Below are 18,831 nucleotides of genomic sequence, written 5' to 3'. Positions count from 1 at the left end.
GTGTGTGTGTGTGTGTGTGTGTGTGTTTGTGTATGTTTGTGTTCAAGGTCATTGCTCCATTTCCTATTCGGGATGGTGCTGCTATCCCAGCATCCTCTCTGCCAGCAGCATTGATTAGCACTCGGCAAGCATAACATCACACACTCACAAACACGTACACAAAACACACACACACACACACATACACATACACATACACATATACATACACACACACCTATAGACGACACAAACACACCTTTAAACTCTTTGTCTTTTACACACAGCTTCTTTTGCGTCTCTCGAACAAATCCTACGACTTTGAGCGCAGCTAGAAAATGCTTCACTGTTAACATTTCTCATGCCGAGCAATACACACAAACATGTGAGGGGTTATGATATTTGTATAGACTCACAACCAACACAGACAGAACAGTACAAAGCTGAGCCAAGCTGAATGCCAGACCAATCTCAACACTGCACAGAACATTTTGTTTCATGATGTGAGAGAAATTGGGTTTGTATCTCTGGGACTAACCTGGACTCGTACCAGTCATACAGTACTTAGCGGTTTATCTCTATAAACTTGAACGACGTCAGCAGGACAATGTGTGTGAACATGTATCAACAAATGTCATGAACCAATAAGTAGGAACAGGTATAACGTCTACCACCCACGCAGGTGCAATACAAATATGCTTTTTATTAATAGGAGGGGGGAAACAAAGTCTGAACACATCTGTGGGAGGACCATAAATATGTATGGCCTTTGTTGCAAATAACTTATAAATCACTCATAATTGAGTCAGTCAGTTTATGTAACTCGGTCTTCCCTTTTAGTTTTGACTTCAATCAGTAGTCATGCCTGCATGTAAACAAAAATATTCTTTTAGAAATGAATACGGTTTGTTTTCCTCATGATGTCTTGCTGTTCGGTGACAGTGATAGCAACTACACTACCGTGAAGCCCTCTTATACATTATGTACTCAAATAAGTCTAGTGTTTGAACCTATCATGAAGCAAACGTCCTTTGATTTCAGTGTGTGTGGGTCTTTATTGTGCCCAAAATGAATAAAGATCTCATTTCCACGCTGTCACATAGACTATAGTGTTGTTTGGAAATGATGTTATGAGTCTCGGGACTTCTCCACGATACTCTCATTAGTAATAAGTCATCCACCGAGTTGGCAGGTAATCTTATAAATATTTATCTGTCCTCTATTTATTTCATTTGGGAATTCTGATTTGAAACATATAACAATGACTATCACACTATTTATAATGACTATTTATTTTCACTATATCATAAAAATAAATAACATACGAATGAACTACACTAAATGACATCAAGCCAATGATAGCTGACGAAACACTAAACATACTGGAATGACGCTGGATACTTCTTAAAACTGTCAGTATTGAATATGTGCATGGATATGTAAATTAGGCGACACACAGTTGGCTCATACTGTATCTGAATAACAGGATGCATTTGGTACATATCGTACAATATACGTTCGTGAGTATCTATTTCACACTGTGGCGTCTGGGCAGAATAAGCTGTCTGCTGAAGTAACTCGCCTACAGTGATATGACTCCAGGCACTTAGCAACATGGCATCCAGCTCAAACCTGACAAAATTAATTTCCATTGCCTCAAGAAAACAAATCCTTGACAAGCAGGAGATTGTTAAATGACAGCCTTTGAATAGCCCGGTCCATCATTATGGTGGATTTGGTGATGGGCTGTCAAGCAGGTGCACCTAAGAGCACTAAACACAGCATGCTATATTCTGGACCCATGTTGAGAGAGACAGGGAGAGAAAGACAGAGACCCATAGACGGACAGATAGATGCACAGGAGAGAGAGAGAGAGACAGGGAGGGAAAGACAAAACGAGAGAGAGAGTGATCTATTTAAGATGCTCTACTTGGTTTCAAGGGCAACAGATTCTGAAACAACAAAATATGAAACTTGTGTGTGTCTGTGTGAGTATTAGTGTGTGTAGAGTTATGCTAGGATTACAGGCACTTAGCTCACAGCGATATACTACTCTCATAGGCGCGAGCACACCTCTCAGCATACTGATTAGATAAAGGGGTCTGTGTGAGAAGGAGAGTCTCCGTGAGTGTGCATCTTTGTCTGTTAAGAGGGAACTTGTGTGTACGTGGGTTTGTATACAAACATGAATGTAGATTACAACCGTGTGTGTGTGTGTGTGTTTGTGTGTGTGTGTGAGAGACTGCTATTGTCAGCCCTGCAGCAACTGATAAACACATAACAAATTATTTCGCACACATATTAGCAAATCAGCCATTAGCTTTCTCTGCTAATTGCCATTGGAAATTAGCATTTTAGCTATTAGCTCCTTTCACAAATTGCCAATGGAAATTAGTATATTAGCACTGAGTGTTGTGAGGCAATTGCTAAGGGATGAGGCAGCATGGCCTAGTTTTCAGAAAGACTATTCTACAACAAAAGCCACTTGTTTAAATCCTGCTGCAGCAAGTGTAGCCATTTAAGGTGAACAAGACCAAGTGTTTTTTTAAGGACGAGTGAAATCATTACAAGCCGTCTTTCCTTCATTTTAAGTCAGTTGAAATTTGCATGAATACTTGACTTTACCAAGAAGGTTAATTGATACTCAGATATCTTCGTGTTTGAACTCATGACACCAAGCAGCATTTGATTTCCGATTGTCTGGGTATTTATTGTGCCAACATTAAATAAAGATCACATTGTCATGCTTCTATGTAGACTGTTGAAAATGATCACAAGTGTTTTGGGACTTCTCAGGGATGTTCTCATTCGCCAAGTCATTCTCTAATGCGTCCTTAAATTGGTAATCTCTCAACTAAAAAAATAAAAAAACAGTAGATGCACAGAAGTGAAAATCCAGTTATCAGCCTCATGAAATAGCTAGGGAACTTAAGAAATGACATTGGTGCTGATTTTAGCCGACAGCCGAATGCTGATCACAGAATACTGTGAAGTTGGAATTTAAAGTATTTAGTATGCAACCTGCTCAGCTGTTTAAATGTCATTTCAATGTGTCTCTTTCTTCCATAATCATCATCATTCTGATAAGACAGATAAAGGAACGCTGTTTACAGAGAAGGGGGATCGAAACAGTATTGTTTACAGAGTGCCTTTCCGTCAATATCAAGCTTCAGGAGTTTCCATGGGGGACAAAAAGGACAAATGTCAACTCAGACTACTGTGTAGGGAATAGATGCCACTCATTACAAAGCACACCATCGTACACCAAAGCCACACGGCTGCAGACTTAATCATGAATGCATGTACTTACATGCAAACGGGCATAGATGCAAAAACACTTGTGAGAGGAATCATAAGTGGATGTCCTGATCAAGTTTTTTGCCCCCGACCCCAGTCAAAGTCATTACATATTGAGTATCTGCCAAAACAGAGTCTCGATGTGTTACTTGTATTATCCTAAGATAATACAGCTGCACAACAAGTTCATTTAAGTTATTAAACTAAATCCAATATACAGCTTGATTGAATTGCATTAAGAAAAATCATCGAGGCTTTTTCTTGATGCCTTTTTTATTATTTGTTTTTCTTTACAAAAAGTATAAAACAGAACACCCTCTCTGTTATGTTGTTTGCCTTTTGTCATTCTCACTTTAGAAATGTCCTCCAGTGTTGGTTGTTTCGGTGCAGCCTTTGCCTGAGTTACATGAGTGAACTGTAATATTTATTTTTGGGAAGTTATGTTAAATTCCAACATAATTATTTCGTCCGGCCACTAGTCCAACATGCTAAATGTTTAATTGACAAGAATATGAAACAGGGAAAAGTGACTGTAATTGACAAGTGATTGATTATTTTATATTTCAGCTCTCGCTACAATCATTCTATACATGCTGTGAATGTACGTATATACGGAAGCCAAAATCAGACTGCACCATCAGTATCCACTTCCACCCAGCCGGTAACCTTTATGCCTCTAGAGCCGACTGACATCTTGAAGAGAACTTGGTGCATATTAACTCAATATGCCACCAAGTCCCTGCTGATTTCCCAGCACGCATTCATGTACAGCGCTGACACATTCTGCAGCACAATTGTTCTGCAGCGACACCATTCAACCGTATTTCAGCGGTGCTGTACTGTGTTGGGATATGAGGACTTTGTAGGTCACTGTAGGAAACTAACATCACTGTCCTTTCCCTGGAGCCATCTGGAGATGATGCATGCTTTCTGATATGGAAGAACCAACTGAAAAAAAGGCATACTGCGGCCATGAGGGGATGCACCTGCATAGGAACAATGCTTAGGTACATTCAAACTATGCTAAATTGGTACCATCGAGTCTAGTGCAGCTTAGTTCATGTCAAGAAAACATTCTCTAGACAATTACAACACCAGCAGCATCCACCATTGACAGGATGAAAGCATCCTTGGGACCAGGCTGTTTGTATCAGGTTCTGACCCTGTCATCGGGACACCTAAAAAAAACTGTATATTTTAAACTGGGGAACAACCTTAGCGGTTCAGATATTATGCAAATTATTGTTTCATCCTCATATTTGACAGGAGTTGAACCATGGATGGACGTTTGTAATGTATCACATTCACTGTAAGGGTTTAAGACCCTTTTTATGACATCTCTATTGAACCAGACACTCTTACCCACAGATATTACTATGAATGCATTTATGTATTTACTATTCTGTTCAGGGTTCATTTAGCTTCTTCAGTTATTCGCAACATAAGGGCAAGTTGGTATAAGTTGTGCTCCAGGCTGAATGTCGCTGCTCTCTCCTCTCAGTTCAAAACTACAACCCTATCATCAGCCTGACTGCTGGAAAAGATCCGTGACATGAGTACAAGTCAACACACTGACCTCAGTATGCTGTGTGAGTTATTTCAGTAAATAACTACACAGCAACATTTTACATGAGCCAAGACATCGGTCAGAGTAAATCGCACACTACCAGTCGCCACCACATTGCCGTCCATAGGCCAACAATCCAGCTCTGAGCAATACATTTTGCTCGGAAATATTCTTCAGAAGGTTGTTTTTGTATCAGTTTTGTAGGTTTTGTATTGACACACATTTTCTGAATGGCCTAATGTTTTCAAAAAAGTTGCTCCAAATTGAAATGTGTTTTTAAATAATTAGGGTCCCTGCTTTATGAAATAATACAAATACATGTATAGGACAGACAAACCTGAAAATAAATTGTCTTTATAGGCAAAAAAGATTACTGGTGATTATCATTAGCAATTTATATGGTACTTTTTTGTATGTATGTTAGTTTGGATTATATTTACAAATATAGTGACATTTTGGCCAGGACTCAAAAAAGAGATTCAAGACAGCATTGAAGGTCGATCAAACATTATCAATCAAAAAAAGCGGATCAGTCTGTATTTTTTGATAAATAGTATTTTCCTTTTATTTGATGACTGTATAAATCATGTCAAGTGAAAAGAAACAAGATCCGACTATTTTTCAAATAATGATCAAATCAGGCATTACTGATGACAACTTTTCAATTGAAGTGTATGCAATGGAAAGTTACCAGTTGGGGCCCCATCACTTACCGACAAGAGACATTGGTGAAAAGTTGAAATTCTTTGAACATGATTGCAAGTATACACACACACACACACACACACACACACACACATACACACACACACACACACACACACACACACACACACACACACACACACACATATAAACACGCACACAGGGGGCACATGTGAGTGAGCATGCACCTGTGTGGACATACAATACTTTCCCAACAGCAGTTGCCTCGCCATTGTCACATCGAAAGCAATTACAGGCGCACACAAACTAATAACACTGACCATGATAGGATTCAAATTGGTTACAGCAACGGTTTATCAATACCCTAATTTACCAACAATCTATAAGAAGCCAGCGCAATAAAATATTGTTATGAGTGAACATATGGCAAATGATAGAAACCATGGAGAGCTGTTAAAAGTCTGACTAGCACAGATCAATTAATTAATCTCTAAAATACGAGACCATGGACTGCACATTAACGCCCCACACCGAGATAGTATTCATTTTCTTTCCATGGAAAACTTCAAGAACAAGTGCTAAACTGTACTTTATATCTGTAATAACGTTTCCATTTTTATTACCTGTTCTTACTTGAGTTCTAACTTATTTTTATTACTTGTTCTAACTTTATATTACTGGACTCGAAGTGTGGTTAAATTGTTCCATAAACTCCGCCGCTACGTGACTACACTATCTCTGCAGAAATGCCAGGTCAGAGATGTCAACCGAATCCTTTCCTTTTTTTCCAGTATGGTTTTGTACCTCATTTACATAAGTCGCCACCCTCCTCCCAGAGTGGAGCTCTGCTGTGCCTCTATTACTGTTTACCACGTTTCCCTCCTGAAGACCGTGTGTTCGCTGACGGTCTACCGCTCTATATTTGTACGAAAATGTCAACTCTAACCTGCCTACATTTGTGCTATTAAATAACGTATCGTCACACAAGGTATTATTTAAAATCAAGCCACATGGAAACATGTTCCCCTCTGCAATTTAACACTGAACCATGCCAACAACGCTGCAATTCAGCAAATTGTTCTGAAACATAAAATACTGCATCGGACACAGATGAAGGGATAGTTCTGGCAGATTATCACATTATCAGCATAATGACTGAGACACATACATATGAATGAATGGATGAATACATTCATAAAGTGACTCACCAAATGGTTGGTGGCTCGGACCCCTCCACTTCCAGGTAGTCGTACTTCTCCTCTGTCTGGAAGTCTGTAAAGATGACAGAGATGGTGTCTCCAGGTTCGGCCAATAGGATCCAAGTACAGTCGGCCTGGTTACCATAGTTGCCGGGGTAACCGGGACTGGTCACCACCCCACTGCCGCCCCTCACAGTGCCCCCACATGTGTCCTCAGCTGTCAATCAAATCAGAGTGACAAATAGAAAACCTGGGTTAGGGAGAGGAGGAGGGACCGAGGGGCGGACTTCTTTTTAATAGAATTTCTTGTTTTTTTTGATAAATTATTTGGATTTTCACAGCTATATGAGATGGGACAGATCAATTACCAAAGGTATCAAATCAGCTTGTTACCAAATTAGCAATTATGATCAAATTCTCAATAGCATTATTTCTCAACGCCTCGAGTAGACTACAGGTCAGCCAGCCCAAACTCCCCACCTCTCTCCCTCTATCTTTTTAATTAGCTTAATTTTAGTATATTACAGGTACACTCTTTACTGGCAACTCTAAATGTTATTTTGTGGCATATTAGCAAACCATATTGTGAACATATGGAGCTCTTATGTAACACTTGCGATATGAATTTGATATGAAAAATAGCATATGCATGGTAAGATACAAACAGTCCTTATTTTGTGGACTATCAAGTTATAGATTTTGGAGAATGGTGCTGTTCCATTGTAGCCAGTCAGAATCAGGGATGGGGTTTTCGGGATTAGGCTGCAGTTCCTGTCCCACTCACAGCTGCTGTCCTCTCCTCCAATAACAAAATAAGTTGTCCCTTCACAGATCTCTGCTCTCGTCTCCTCCAATCACCACCAAGGAACTTTAGATTCAACTGTTTCCAAATTGGCGAGTGAATCAATTAATCCTCAATTAGTTAAAAAAAATAAAGACCAGATGTGATGATAGATTTGCGTTGATCACATCTCATTGATAGTCTTATTCATAATTGATAGTAGTACTGATTACTGTATAACAGATAAAGACACATGGATTGCGCTGTGCACACGGCATAAATTATACACATATAATTTATACAGACACACTCACAGAGGCAAAAAAAACACATTCTCCATTGGACCTTGTTGTTACACTGGGGCAGTGGTTGTATGGCAAAATATCAAAGAGGGCTGAGCTCAAATCACTTTTTCCAAAATGAATAGGTGAATGTTCTTGTGCACAATAATGTAACTCAATAATTTAGCAGAAGGCAATGCCTTTGTTTATGAAAAGCAAATTGAGCCCAGCCGAGTACCCATTGCCCCAGTGATACAGATACAATGGTGAAGCTTTTTTTCTGAGAGCGTACAAGTCCAACCGTAAAAAAGGTATAAATTATACCTGTATAATTTATAGTTATACATAAAAGAGGTAATACTGTATGTAACACACTCTTACAGCAGACGTATTTTCCTATACACACCAGTGAGTGCAATTTGGGGCGATGCGTGATTTATATTACTCTGCAATGCTTCACATGCTGATATCATCAGCATTTAGAGAAGACAGAGGAACACCACGTGTGTTGTCCTTAAACTGCACCCACTGATAAGATAGGACGACACATCCTTTATAAGAGTGTGGACAGGCGCTGTCAGGTACACATGCTCATCCCTGAGGCTCACCCAGGCAAAGCTGCCTCGGGGATGCATGTACAGATGACAAGACATAAAAGGTAGGGACCAAGCCAGACTCCACCCACAGGAGGGGTAAAGAGAATAACTGTGGTCTGAGACTCACATGGAGAAACAGACGATAACCAATAGAAATGAATAGAAACACATCAGTGGTATTAGAAATTGAAGTAGAGACAGGAAATACACGGAGGACAAGAAGGGAACATAAATAGAGAGGAACAAATAGAGACAAAAACAACTAGAGTGAAACAAATCATATAGGGCCAGATTGAAATAGGCAAAGAGTTGGTACAAACTATTTCAGTTTGAAAACAAGAAACAGGATGAAACAAATAAAGTGGTTTGAAATGAGTTTTAAGAAAATCAGAGCCTTTTATTTCAAAAGATCAGAGCGTGAAGTTGGGAACAATAGAGGCTTGATGCGCGTCTTGTCTCCAGCTGGTGACAAGACGCGCATTGTCCCAATCCTGATGTATTAGTAGGGAAAGCATAAATAACTCATTAACAATACATTCATTCAGACAGATTCATATAGGCTGCTGAGTCAGTCAGACAGACGGGCAGGCACTCAGTTATACAGATAGACATCCATTCCACAGCGAGACAGTTAAGAAGATTTGTGTAAATGACCCAACGGCCTGAACCAAGCTCTGCTGAGACCCCATCACGATTGCTGGAGACAATAATGCAGTAGTGTGTGTGTGTGTGTGAGTGTGAGTCTGCTTGTGCATGCGTGTAGGTGTGTCTGTCTGTCTGTGTGTGTCCGCAGCATTGGAGAGAGAGCTGCTTGCAAGAAGAGAGCTGTGACAGGTTTATCCAAAGGACGTTCGCAAGCACTGGTGGACACACACACACACACACACACACACACACACACACACACACACACACACACACACACACACACACACACACACCCCTCTTCCAGCCCTCCAGCTTATTGATGTGTCGGTGACACTTGACAGACAGGTGGAAAGGCCTCAAGGTGCACCGATGTGTGGCTGTTATTAAAAAAAGAGGAAATTAAGTTGTGAAATAAATAAAACGATTACCACACTAGTTAGCACTGCTGTAATGTGCAGTGGAGCTTTACATTATGTCGTTGTGTAGCATGTACTCTGGCTTTGTGTCGATCAGAATCCATTACAGTGACCTTTAGCGTCAAACTATTTCATCATTACTTTAAAAAATAACCTCACTTGAAAACTGATGTAGCTCCAGAGGAAACCTGAAAGCCATGTAAGGACTCCAAGAGATAATTTTAGATGACACATGATGCAATTAGGATCCTCACTTATTCTGTTGTGTGTCGTCTAGTAACGCCAGGGCTGTGTGCAGAGACTGCTTCAGGAGCAGCTGCTCTAATACAAAGTGACATTTGTTGAGTGCTCACAGAGGGAGGGTGAGAGGTCCAGATACCTATAGCCAACACTGATTACCTTCTGTTAAACGTGCATGCAGCAGACTTGACATGGAAGCAGTCAACTTTGCATGTTGCACCTGCTAATTCTGGATACCGCTTGCTTCCGCTCCATCAATCATGATGGGACACCTGTGTGACAGTGTTAAATATTACTGTGGACCTGTGTCTATCATTCTCTGGTCCCATGGCTTCCCTTTTTCTCTATTTTACAGCAGCAGTTGGAATGAATATGTCACTATTGAAACAATCTCACCCTTAAAAGCAGACAGCAGGGAGCAATGTTTCCTGTTGTTATTTTTCTCTAATGATTCTAACATACTGCAGCTTCCTTTTCGGCATATATTAAATAAACTATCATCTCATTTTGAAATACTACACCATTTAAACTGATTCCAAGAAAGGAATTTAATTACATACATGTCCGATCAGCTTATATCAGAAATATTTAAATCCAATAAGTAATTTAAATGAATATGTGGCGGACAACTCGGGAGCACTGAGGTCACAGAAGCCACATTCAATGCATGGATGGATTTTGCTTTGAAATGAGACACAAAATGGATGTTAATGCTTATAAAATCATTGCAGAACTGATAATGAGGTACATGATATTTGGTGAATAACCCTGTTCAGTCAAGGTTGAACCTACATCTATGCACATTGGCTAGATTAGAGACAGTGTATCATGGGTTAGGGTTATCCCAAACTCTCCCAATTAGAACATCAAATTACTCTCAACCATTGTTGTTATTCGTGGTTTTAATCTTTTTTATTTTAATTTGTCCATGCAGCCATTCATTGTGCAGAGGTTTACATGTAGTGTATACTTTTCGAAAATTAGCATTGACGCGGCAAAAAACATACTTATTAATATCATATTCCATTTCCGCCAATAGACCCCCTTAAAGCGACACGCTCGCCATTTAATTAAAAGGATTTCCTGTGATGTGAGACTTCCCAAATCAACACCCAACTCCATGGTGGCAAACACCATGTCACTTTAAAGTGACTTGTATGAGGGGCTTTGTAGAAAAAGGCAACACTGCCCAAAACAGAGGCCTCTTTTCCCAAAGATAATAATCATTGGTAATGTATGAGGCATTACACGTGGACAAACACATAGTGCATGTGAACGATTTAGGAAACCAGAAGATAAACGAGCATAAGGGGTAAATCTATAGGTGAGTGAGGGCTGTACTGTTCATGCTGCGTTCTGTTTTATGATTTTATTTCAGACGTCAAACTGGGGAGGCTGAACTCGTGACTCTCAGGGGGAGGGAAAGTGTGCGTGAAGGGAAGGTGTTAAAAGTTAGTTTTGAGTGTGACTATGTGTGTGTGTTTGAGGAAAAGAGAGATGTAGTGTTGACTATGTTGCCTTTATCTTTGTGTCACATCAGTGGTCTCTCTCTCTCTCTCTCTCTCTCTCTCTCTCTCTCTCTCTCGTTGCTTCTCTTTGCTTCCCTACTGGTCTCTGCTTGCTACACCTTTCTTCCTACCCATTTCTGCGAGATTATTTTTCTAGTAAAACAGCACATCTCGGCTCCTCCCCTCTTCTTCTCCTTTCCCTCCTCCTCTCTGTTCTCCCCACTGTGCTTTCTTTTCTCTTCCTCATTCATACTTGCACCTCCTTGTCATTCCCCAGTCCTAACTCCCCCCATCTCCCCCTTCCTTGCTCCCCCTCTCTCATGGCCTGGGGTGCTTTGATCACTCGTTTTTAGCCTCCTTATCCTGCCTCCCCTTTCTCGCATCCGTTCATCTCCTCTTCCCCACTGTGCTGTCATCAATATCGCCGTCATCTGAGGATTTCTTCTTTATCCTTCTCCGTCTCGCTGTGTCTTCCTTTAAGATCTCTCTCTCTCTCTCTCTCTCTCTGTCTCTCTCTCTCTCTCTCCCCTGATTGATTTGATGTTTAATGGCTTTACTGGCCTCATCTCGTTCTCTCTTCCCTTTTCCACTTGCCGTTTCTTTCCTCTCTTCCTTTCCTTCTGCCATAACTCAATTCCTTTCCTGCATCACTTGATAGGCATATCTCTGTCACTATCAGATTTGCACACACACACACACACACACACACACACACACACACACACACACACACACACACACACACACACACACACACACACACACACACACACACGCAGACTTCTATTACAGAGGACCCAGTGTGCTGTCAACCTCTAAGGATTATGGGTCATCTACATCATCCTCTCCTCTCCTCTCTCTACAGGCTGTATCCATCCATCCCTCCTGCTCTCTTATCTACATCCACCCACCCATCCATCAACCTCTTGCCCCCATATGCTGTGGATCTGAATACATATAGCTACCCATCTTTCTCCCTCATCACTCCCTCCGCACCTATAATACCTCAGTTTAACTGCCATGAATGACAGAATAGACAGGAGGAAGACAGTTAAACATGTGCACACAAATAATATAATAATACAACAGCATATTTTTTTGTAGAAATGTCCCCCTGGTTTGAAGACAGTCATCTAGCTTCATCTCCAGCTGCTTTGTGTGCCATGTGGCCTGAATGCACAGAGGATGCAATTTCACTTTCACCATCCAGTAAGTAAGAGTTCTGGATACATTAGAAGACAAACCAGTACGGGCATGAGAGACTCCAATTTAGCTTGAAGATGCATTCCAGCAACAATTTGCATAATAGCAATTCAAAGACTCATATAGTCATTTTTGACTGATGCATTTCATTTCATACAACCTATATGTGAGCCAGTAACATGTGTCCTCCAAGTCTCCCAAATGAAACCAACAACAAACATTATTTGTACATGCCCTCCAGACCGACCCATATGAGGGTCTCTATCGGCAGGACTTTATCATTTATCAATATCTTCCAATATACTTACAGCAAAAAATACTTGATCTGATCCGACACAGCTATAGTCAAGGTTTGGTGAGGTATATGGACCAAATGACTTCGGTAACATAAGGGAGAGATTGGTGGTTTGGGTTAAAATAACTACATGATGAAGACATAGGAAGTCAATAGTGTTAAGATCCAAGATTTTGTTCACCCAATCAACCACCCCGACCTCTTCTCGCTGCAGACTGTGTCTCTATACCAGTGTCACATTATTTCTTCCCACGCTCTCAATAGACAAGTCATAAGATATACTGCCACTAGAGGGCTTTGTTGCTGGGAAGTAAATGTATCGTTTTTTGGGGTATTAGCTGAAAAATGCTGTAGTTTTTCTTGAGGACAGTCTCCATTAGAGGAATGCATCGTGTCCTGATCTCCTTCATTTGGAAGAATGGTCTTAATGGTCTTATGGTTTTAATCTCACACTCCTGTGTGTAACAGGAAATCGGACTGTACTGCGAGGGCAGCCTGCAGTTCACTGAAGCGCAAATGAAACAGAAATCTACCATGAGAACTTCCAGGGAAGACGTCTGACTTAATCTAGTTGTTCAGGAAATTAATTTTGATTTGATTTAGTAGTGTGAATGGAAAATAATGCATCAAGAGAACAGTGTTTGCACCATCTGGTCTTGTAAAATTGACTCATATTCATTCCTTGGTTGCTCGACCATGCAGCAGGCATGAGGGGCTAAAGGGATCCTTTCCTTTTGCCAAATGTTAACCCGTCTGGGTGCAGAATAAATTACATATGACATAACTTTTCTTCACAAGTACAGGATTCACACCTAGAATGTGCCATTTTACTATTTCAATCATCTCATACCAGCTTTATGAAGGTCGGGATGGACAATTCTTTTCAGGCGGTCATTGAGATGTTAATTCAATTCAACGGTAGCTTTTAAAGCTATATTGTCTGGCTGACATCTCTCTGGTGTAGATTGTCAATGTCCCTGTCTGTGAGCTTTAACTTGTGACCACAGTCTGCTGGTGTAGGACGCCCCCATGTATTCAGGTTTTAACTGTTTTGTGTCTTTGGAGCAATGCTGACACATTATTCTCCGGAAATGAATAAAAGCGATGACTGTCAGACCACATTAAAAGCAGACAAATACCCACATTCAACTGAGTATGACTCATCTGTGTAGCTGCCCTCGTAACTGTGATTTAGTGACTTAAAATTCAGTGCTTTTCATGTGTTGTTCACATTATTCTTTCTTTCCCTCGCATATTGCTATCATATTTTTCTATCACTCTTTTAAACCTTGTTAGAAAGATATTGGTTGCTTTCCTCAAGCTTGCCAGCATTACATCTCAGACAGTCATTGCGTTTAGGGTGCACACACACACACACACACACACACACACACACACACACACACACACACACACACACACACACACTAGTAACCATGCTGACCTTCAGCTCATTTCACCATCTGTCCACAAATCAAAGAACAGCTGCTGTCTGCCAGTCAACTAACAGCCCAACATTTAGACCCATTAGGGCAGAGCAGTGATTTAATGCTCGATCACCAGGAGGAGACGTGAAGAGAGAAGATATTGATTGATAGATAATCATGATTATTTTTCTTACAGTAGCCCTATGACCCTGACAGATGTAGTGAGACATCATTTTACTCTTATTACATTGTGATTCTTATCTCTCCATTCAGCCTCTAATCATCTCTCTGACAAAATCAGATGCAAGACGTTTGCTATTGCAGATTTATTTTTTACTGCAACAACCATGGTACTCATTTCAAGGTGAGAAATGATGTTCGACTGCTTGTCCGATGACAGTATGCACTACACTGCAGCATCCCCGGAGCTGGTAGGGGAGCAGTTTTTTGCTCATGGAGATATCCTGTGGCTTTAGATTGGTAGCTCTAACTGAATAAACTAACTAAACTAAATGACAAATCCAAATGGAAGGCAACATAAATGGACAGAAATATAGCAAGTTGAGAGTAAACAAAAAGGGGGTGGTGGTGAAAGGAAGAAAATACTCTCTGACTCCGCAGCAGTATTGAGATGGATGACTCCAGCGTCCCTGTTGTCTCATTAGGTCATTAAACAGAGTTTATAAATTATCAGCCGTAACGACACACTCCTAAAGTTGTGATTTATAAGTATTACCTCTCATTCTTTCACCCTCCCTGTCTCCCTCTTCTTTGTTCCCCTGAGAGTGGGTGTGTCTGACTGGGTGTCTGTTTCTGCGCATGTTTGACAGTGTGTGCGTGTGTGTGTTCACCTGTGTCCGTACCTGAGTTTGTTTGTGCGTGTGTGTGTGTGTGTACTTGAGTGTGCAAGAGAGAAGGACTCTGGGTGTCGGTGAATGTTAAATGTCATCCCTGACATCTTAAACAAATAGCTGCATGCTGAGAGTTTAACACATCGCAGCTCTGGCGAGATACATTCCATTCTTGTCGCTCCTGCCCTTCTTTCCTTTTCAATGCTTCCCTCTCCTGTGTGGCCAGCAAGGGCATGTTTAACACAGGTTAGCGAACACAAGCATAGGTACACCTAGCTACAACAAAAGAAGTGTTGCTGCTATTCAGCAGATCCTCACTGATATAAATGGGACAGACACAACATCAGAAACACCTGTCAGTATAACACAATACAATAATTATTGTTCCTGCCGACTGCAAAGGGTAAGGATGCAAACGTGTGCTCAGAAACACTTATGTCCAGGACCATCTAATCCTCCGAAACACATCACGGTACAGAATCAAACATTGTTGAAAACATACATGAACATTTGAGTTTAGCAAAGTTTAAATCACATAAGTAAAAGGTTTGGGCCGGTGAATGGATTCAAGCTTCATTGCATGCATGCTGTATGACGGCCCTGTATGGAGTGCCAATAAATGTAGCAATGTGCCAGCAAAAAACATTTTGATTTCTAAATGCTTTTAAATGCTCTAATTTTATAAGTATTCAAAATGGACATGTTTGTTAAATCTCAATGTACTCAAAGCTATGGTGAGAAACACTGAGTGTAGACGTAACTTTTTTACAAGAATAATTCAGGGGGAACCTTCAACTGTTATTGTGTGTGAATAATAAAAGGTATGTAATACAATTGTTGTATCAGAGAGGATATTTCTATTTAACCAGATGAGTCAATTGGGAACAAGTTCTCATTTACAATGACGACCTGGCCAAAAAGGCAGCAACCGGACAAGAGAGACATAAAATGATACAAATGAAATAAAGATGACACTTTGAAAAGTGATGTCTTTCTAAAAAGGAAAATAATTAGATTACTGTCACCAAGTATCGTCACAATAATAAGGTACTGTCACAAAGAATTTGATAGCAAAATGCCACATGGCTCGAGTGACGACAGCCTCCCAGAAATGTTTATGAGAAAAAAACTAAAAATGTCCGGTTCCAAATGGTGCCTGACAGGCCATCTATGGTCTGTACAGGCGGACGCAACATTTTCTCACGAGATCAAGCTCAACAATGAAGTCAGACTCCACTCTTTTTCTCGTCAATTTATAGACAGCAAAAAACTGATCAATGCAATAAGAAAAAGTCGGCACGCTGATCACATGTACAAACTGCCACCCCTCCTCATAGATGACCTTTCATTTTTGCTTTCCATAATCAATACTTGGTCATGTAAAGGAAAATCAATAGAGGAAGTAACAAGTTACGTTGCAAGAGTTCAACAGCACAAATGTGTCGATATTTACATCTGGGCTTGCACTCAATAACTCAAATAATCACTTTACTTGATGTATATTCTTAAAAATGTCATCAAACATAATACAACAATAACCATGTCATCAGATCAAATGAGAGTATGTATATTGAGAAATGTATGATGCACTTGATGTGCATGATAGCTGTTAAAATGTCCCTCCGTCCACCACTTTATGGACACATCAGCGTAAGGTGGAAATGGAGAGTACAGAGTTGACTTCCAGAAAATGTTGTGTCATTGATGTTCACTTGTGTTCAAAGTGTTTGAAAAGCTTTCATGCAAGAAGGAGAACTTAAATAAAACAGAACACAAAGTGGAGAAACAGGAGAAGGGACAGAAAGTGATCAGGAGAGATAAAGAGAGACTGTGATAGAAAGGAAAGACAAGGAGCAGGGGGAGGAGGGGGACAGTGCAGCATCTATGATGACTTTGAGAGACTCTCATTCAATTAGTGTTTCATTGGTGAAAATAGAAAGTAACAGAATAAGAGCGACGACAAATCTACGAGATATTAGTTCTGCTCTTGTGATTACTCTGCTTTTATCTGTATTTGTGTTTTGTTGCTTTTTTAAACTAACGTTATGAACATCTTTAAAGAGCTCCATGAATAAATTGTATGCAACGGGACCTGTGTTAAAGAGATGGAATATTTGCACTACTTTTGCAATTACGTCTATGAAACTTTGAAAATGAGAGGTTGAGGAAGTTCCTCTAGCGAATGGCCTCGAAGATGAGAGGAACAACATTTCCATCTATCCCCATCTTTCAACAGCGTTAACAGCAACTGTAGAGCTTTATCAGGACAGACCCGTCCATACGAATGCATTAAGTTACCGTTTGAGAAGTGGCATCGATCACCCAGCTGTCATAAAATTCTGATGACTACTGATAAAGATGCGAGGCAGAGAGGGAGTCAGAGAGAGAGAGAGAGAGAGAAAGAGAGACATTAGCTGAGAGAAAGACAGATGACAGACCAAACCGAGATGATGACAGATGATCTAATGACTGGCTGCAAGGAAAGAAAACCAATTAGAAGACACAACAGAAGTATGGAGAGAGGGAGAAAGAGATGGAACAGAAAGAAATCGGAAGGAAGATGGATGAATATTGGATCGAGGCAGCGATTGAGAGGATTAGGGAGAACAATGCTGCGATAAAGAGAGAGATAGAAACATATGAATTCATACAGAGCGCAGCAACAAAGACGGAGGTAGAGAGATCCAGATAGACAAAGTTGTGATGCAGACAGAGGCCGGGAAGGACAGATAACGATTGACAGATAGAACAATTTATAGATAAGGATTTGAGATAATATCACACGGAGAAATAGAGAGATTTGAGCGTTATGATATGGTTGTGTGTGTGTGTGAGGGAGGGAGGAGGGGTGGGAGCTCTTAAGGATTGAAAAATGAAGAAAATGTACTTCAAGGCTAGAGAAGAGCTAAAAGAACCGCTCCAAGTGGTGGACATTTCCCCAGTGCTTCTTTGCTAAGAAGCTTGTTTTGGGTTCAATCTTGAGTGTGAGAATAATTTAAAAATGTTGCTAATTTCTTATAGTCAATCAAGAAAATTCAATAATAAAAAAAATGTTTTACGAAGTGCAACAATGTTCCAAAAAAAAGGTATCGTGCATAATGGAAAAAAACAAAGGATTTTCTAGCAAACAGTTTCGGAGTATTTTTGAGCTGCTCATTGCTCGTGGTTTTGTCTCTTTCTGTCGCTCTTGAATGTTTAATAGAAGGAGAGAACAAAGTGCTGGAAACTTCCTTTCTACTGCTGCCTGAAGCATCTTGTTTTCCCATTTTCCATCATGTATTTTAAGGTTTTGCATTTCCTCCCACTCCTCGTCTTCTTAGTTTCTGACCATAAATTCGGTTCTGATTCAATGTGGTTGTCAATGTGGTTGTTGCACAAAACGACCAACATCACATGAATGCTGCATGCACGACATCACCAACATATCGAACACAAGTGAAGTAATCTCCCTCCGTCTCTATGGCTTCGCTTAAACTCCCCATATGTTTACTCCACCAATCACTCCGCCCTCTTCTGGGAGAGGTCCATTTCAGGCAGTTTTAAATACTCAGCGATCAATACAGGAACTGTCTTGTATGAAGATGTGTGCGTGTGTGTGTGTCTGTGCATGTCTGTTGGTGGTACCATGTGTTAGTGAGTGTCTGTGAGTTAGTGAGTGGTTGAATAATTCATGAGGCTTAAGTGCTCCTCTGGGAGAAATGCAATGCAACACGCTTAATATCTTATTCACAACGTGTTTTTCTGTGTTTAAAACATGCATCGCCTGAAGAAATTGAAGTTGTCAAACCCAAAAACCGGACATTGCGCAGAGCCTTTTAATATTCTATAGTTAATACTCACAACATCCTCAAACAGCCTACACAGCACAGCTTCCTGA

General features: G+C 40.4%; 1 protein-coding gene across 1 annotated transcript in view; it reads right to left on the bottom strand.

The window, feature by feature from the left end:
• The window catches only part of csmd3b (CUB and Sushi multiple domains 3b), a gene marked incomplete at both ends in the record, with an annotated part of 320,436 nt that overhangs the window by 152,752 nt on the left and 148,853 nt on the right, over nt 1–18,831 (bottom strand). The window contains one exon of the mRNA XM_079231867.1: nt 6,718–6,925. Within this exon, the coding sequence (XP_079087993.1) occupies nt 6,718–6,925 (208 nt within the window). The remainder of the gene's footprint in view (nt 1–6,717; nt 6,926–18,831) is intronic.

This window comes from Taurulus bubalis, assembly GCF_910589615.1.
Source record: "Taurulus bubalis genome assembly, chromosome: 16".
In the NCBI taxonomy this organism is placed as follows: domain Eukaryota; kingdom Metazoa; phylum Chordata; class Actinopteri; order Perciformes; family Cottidae; genus Taurulus; species Taurulus bubalis.
Note: the sequence above shows the minus strand (reverse complement) of the source record. Positions and strands in the feature narration are given on the sequence as shown.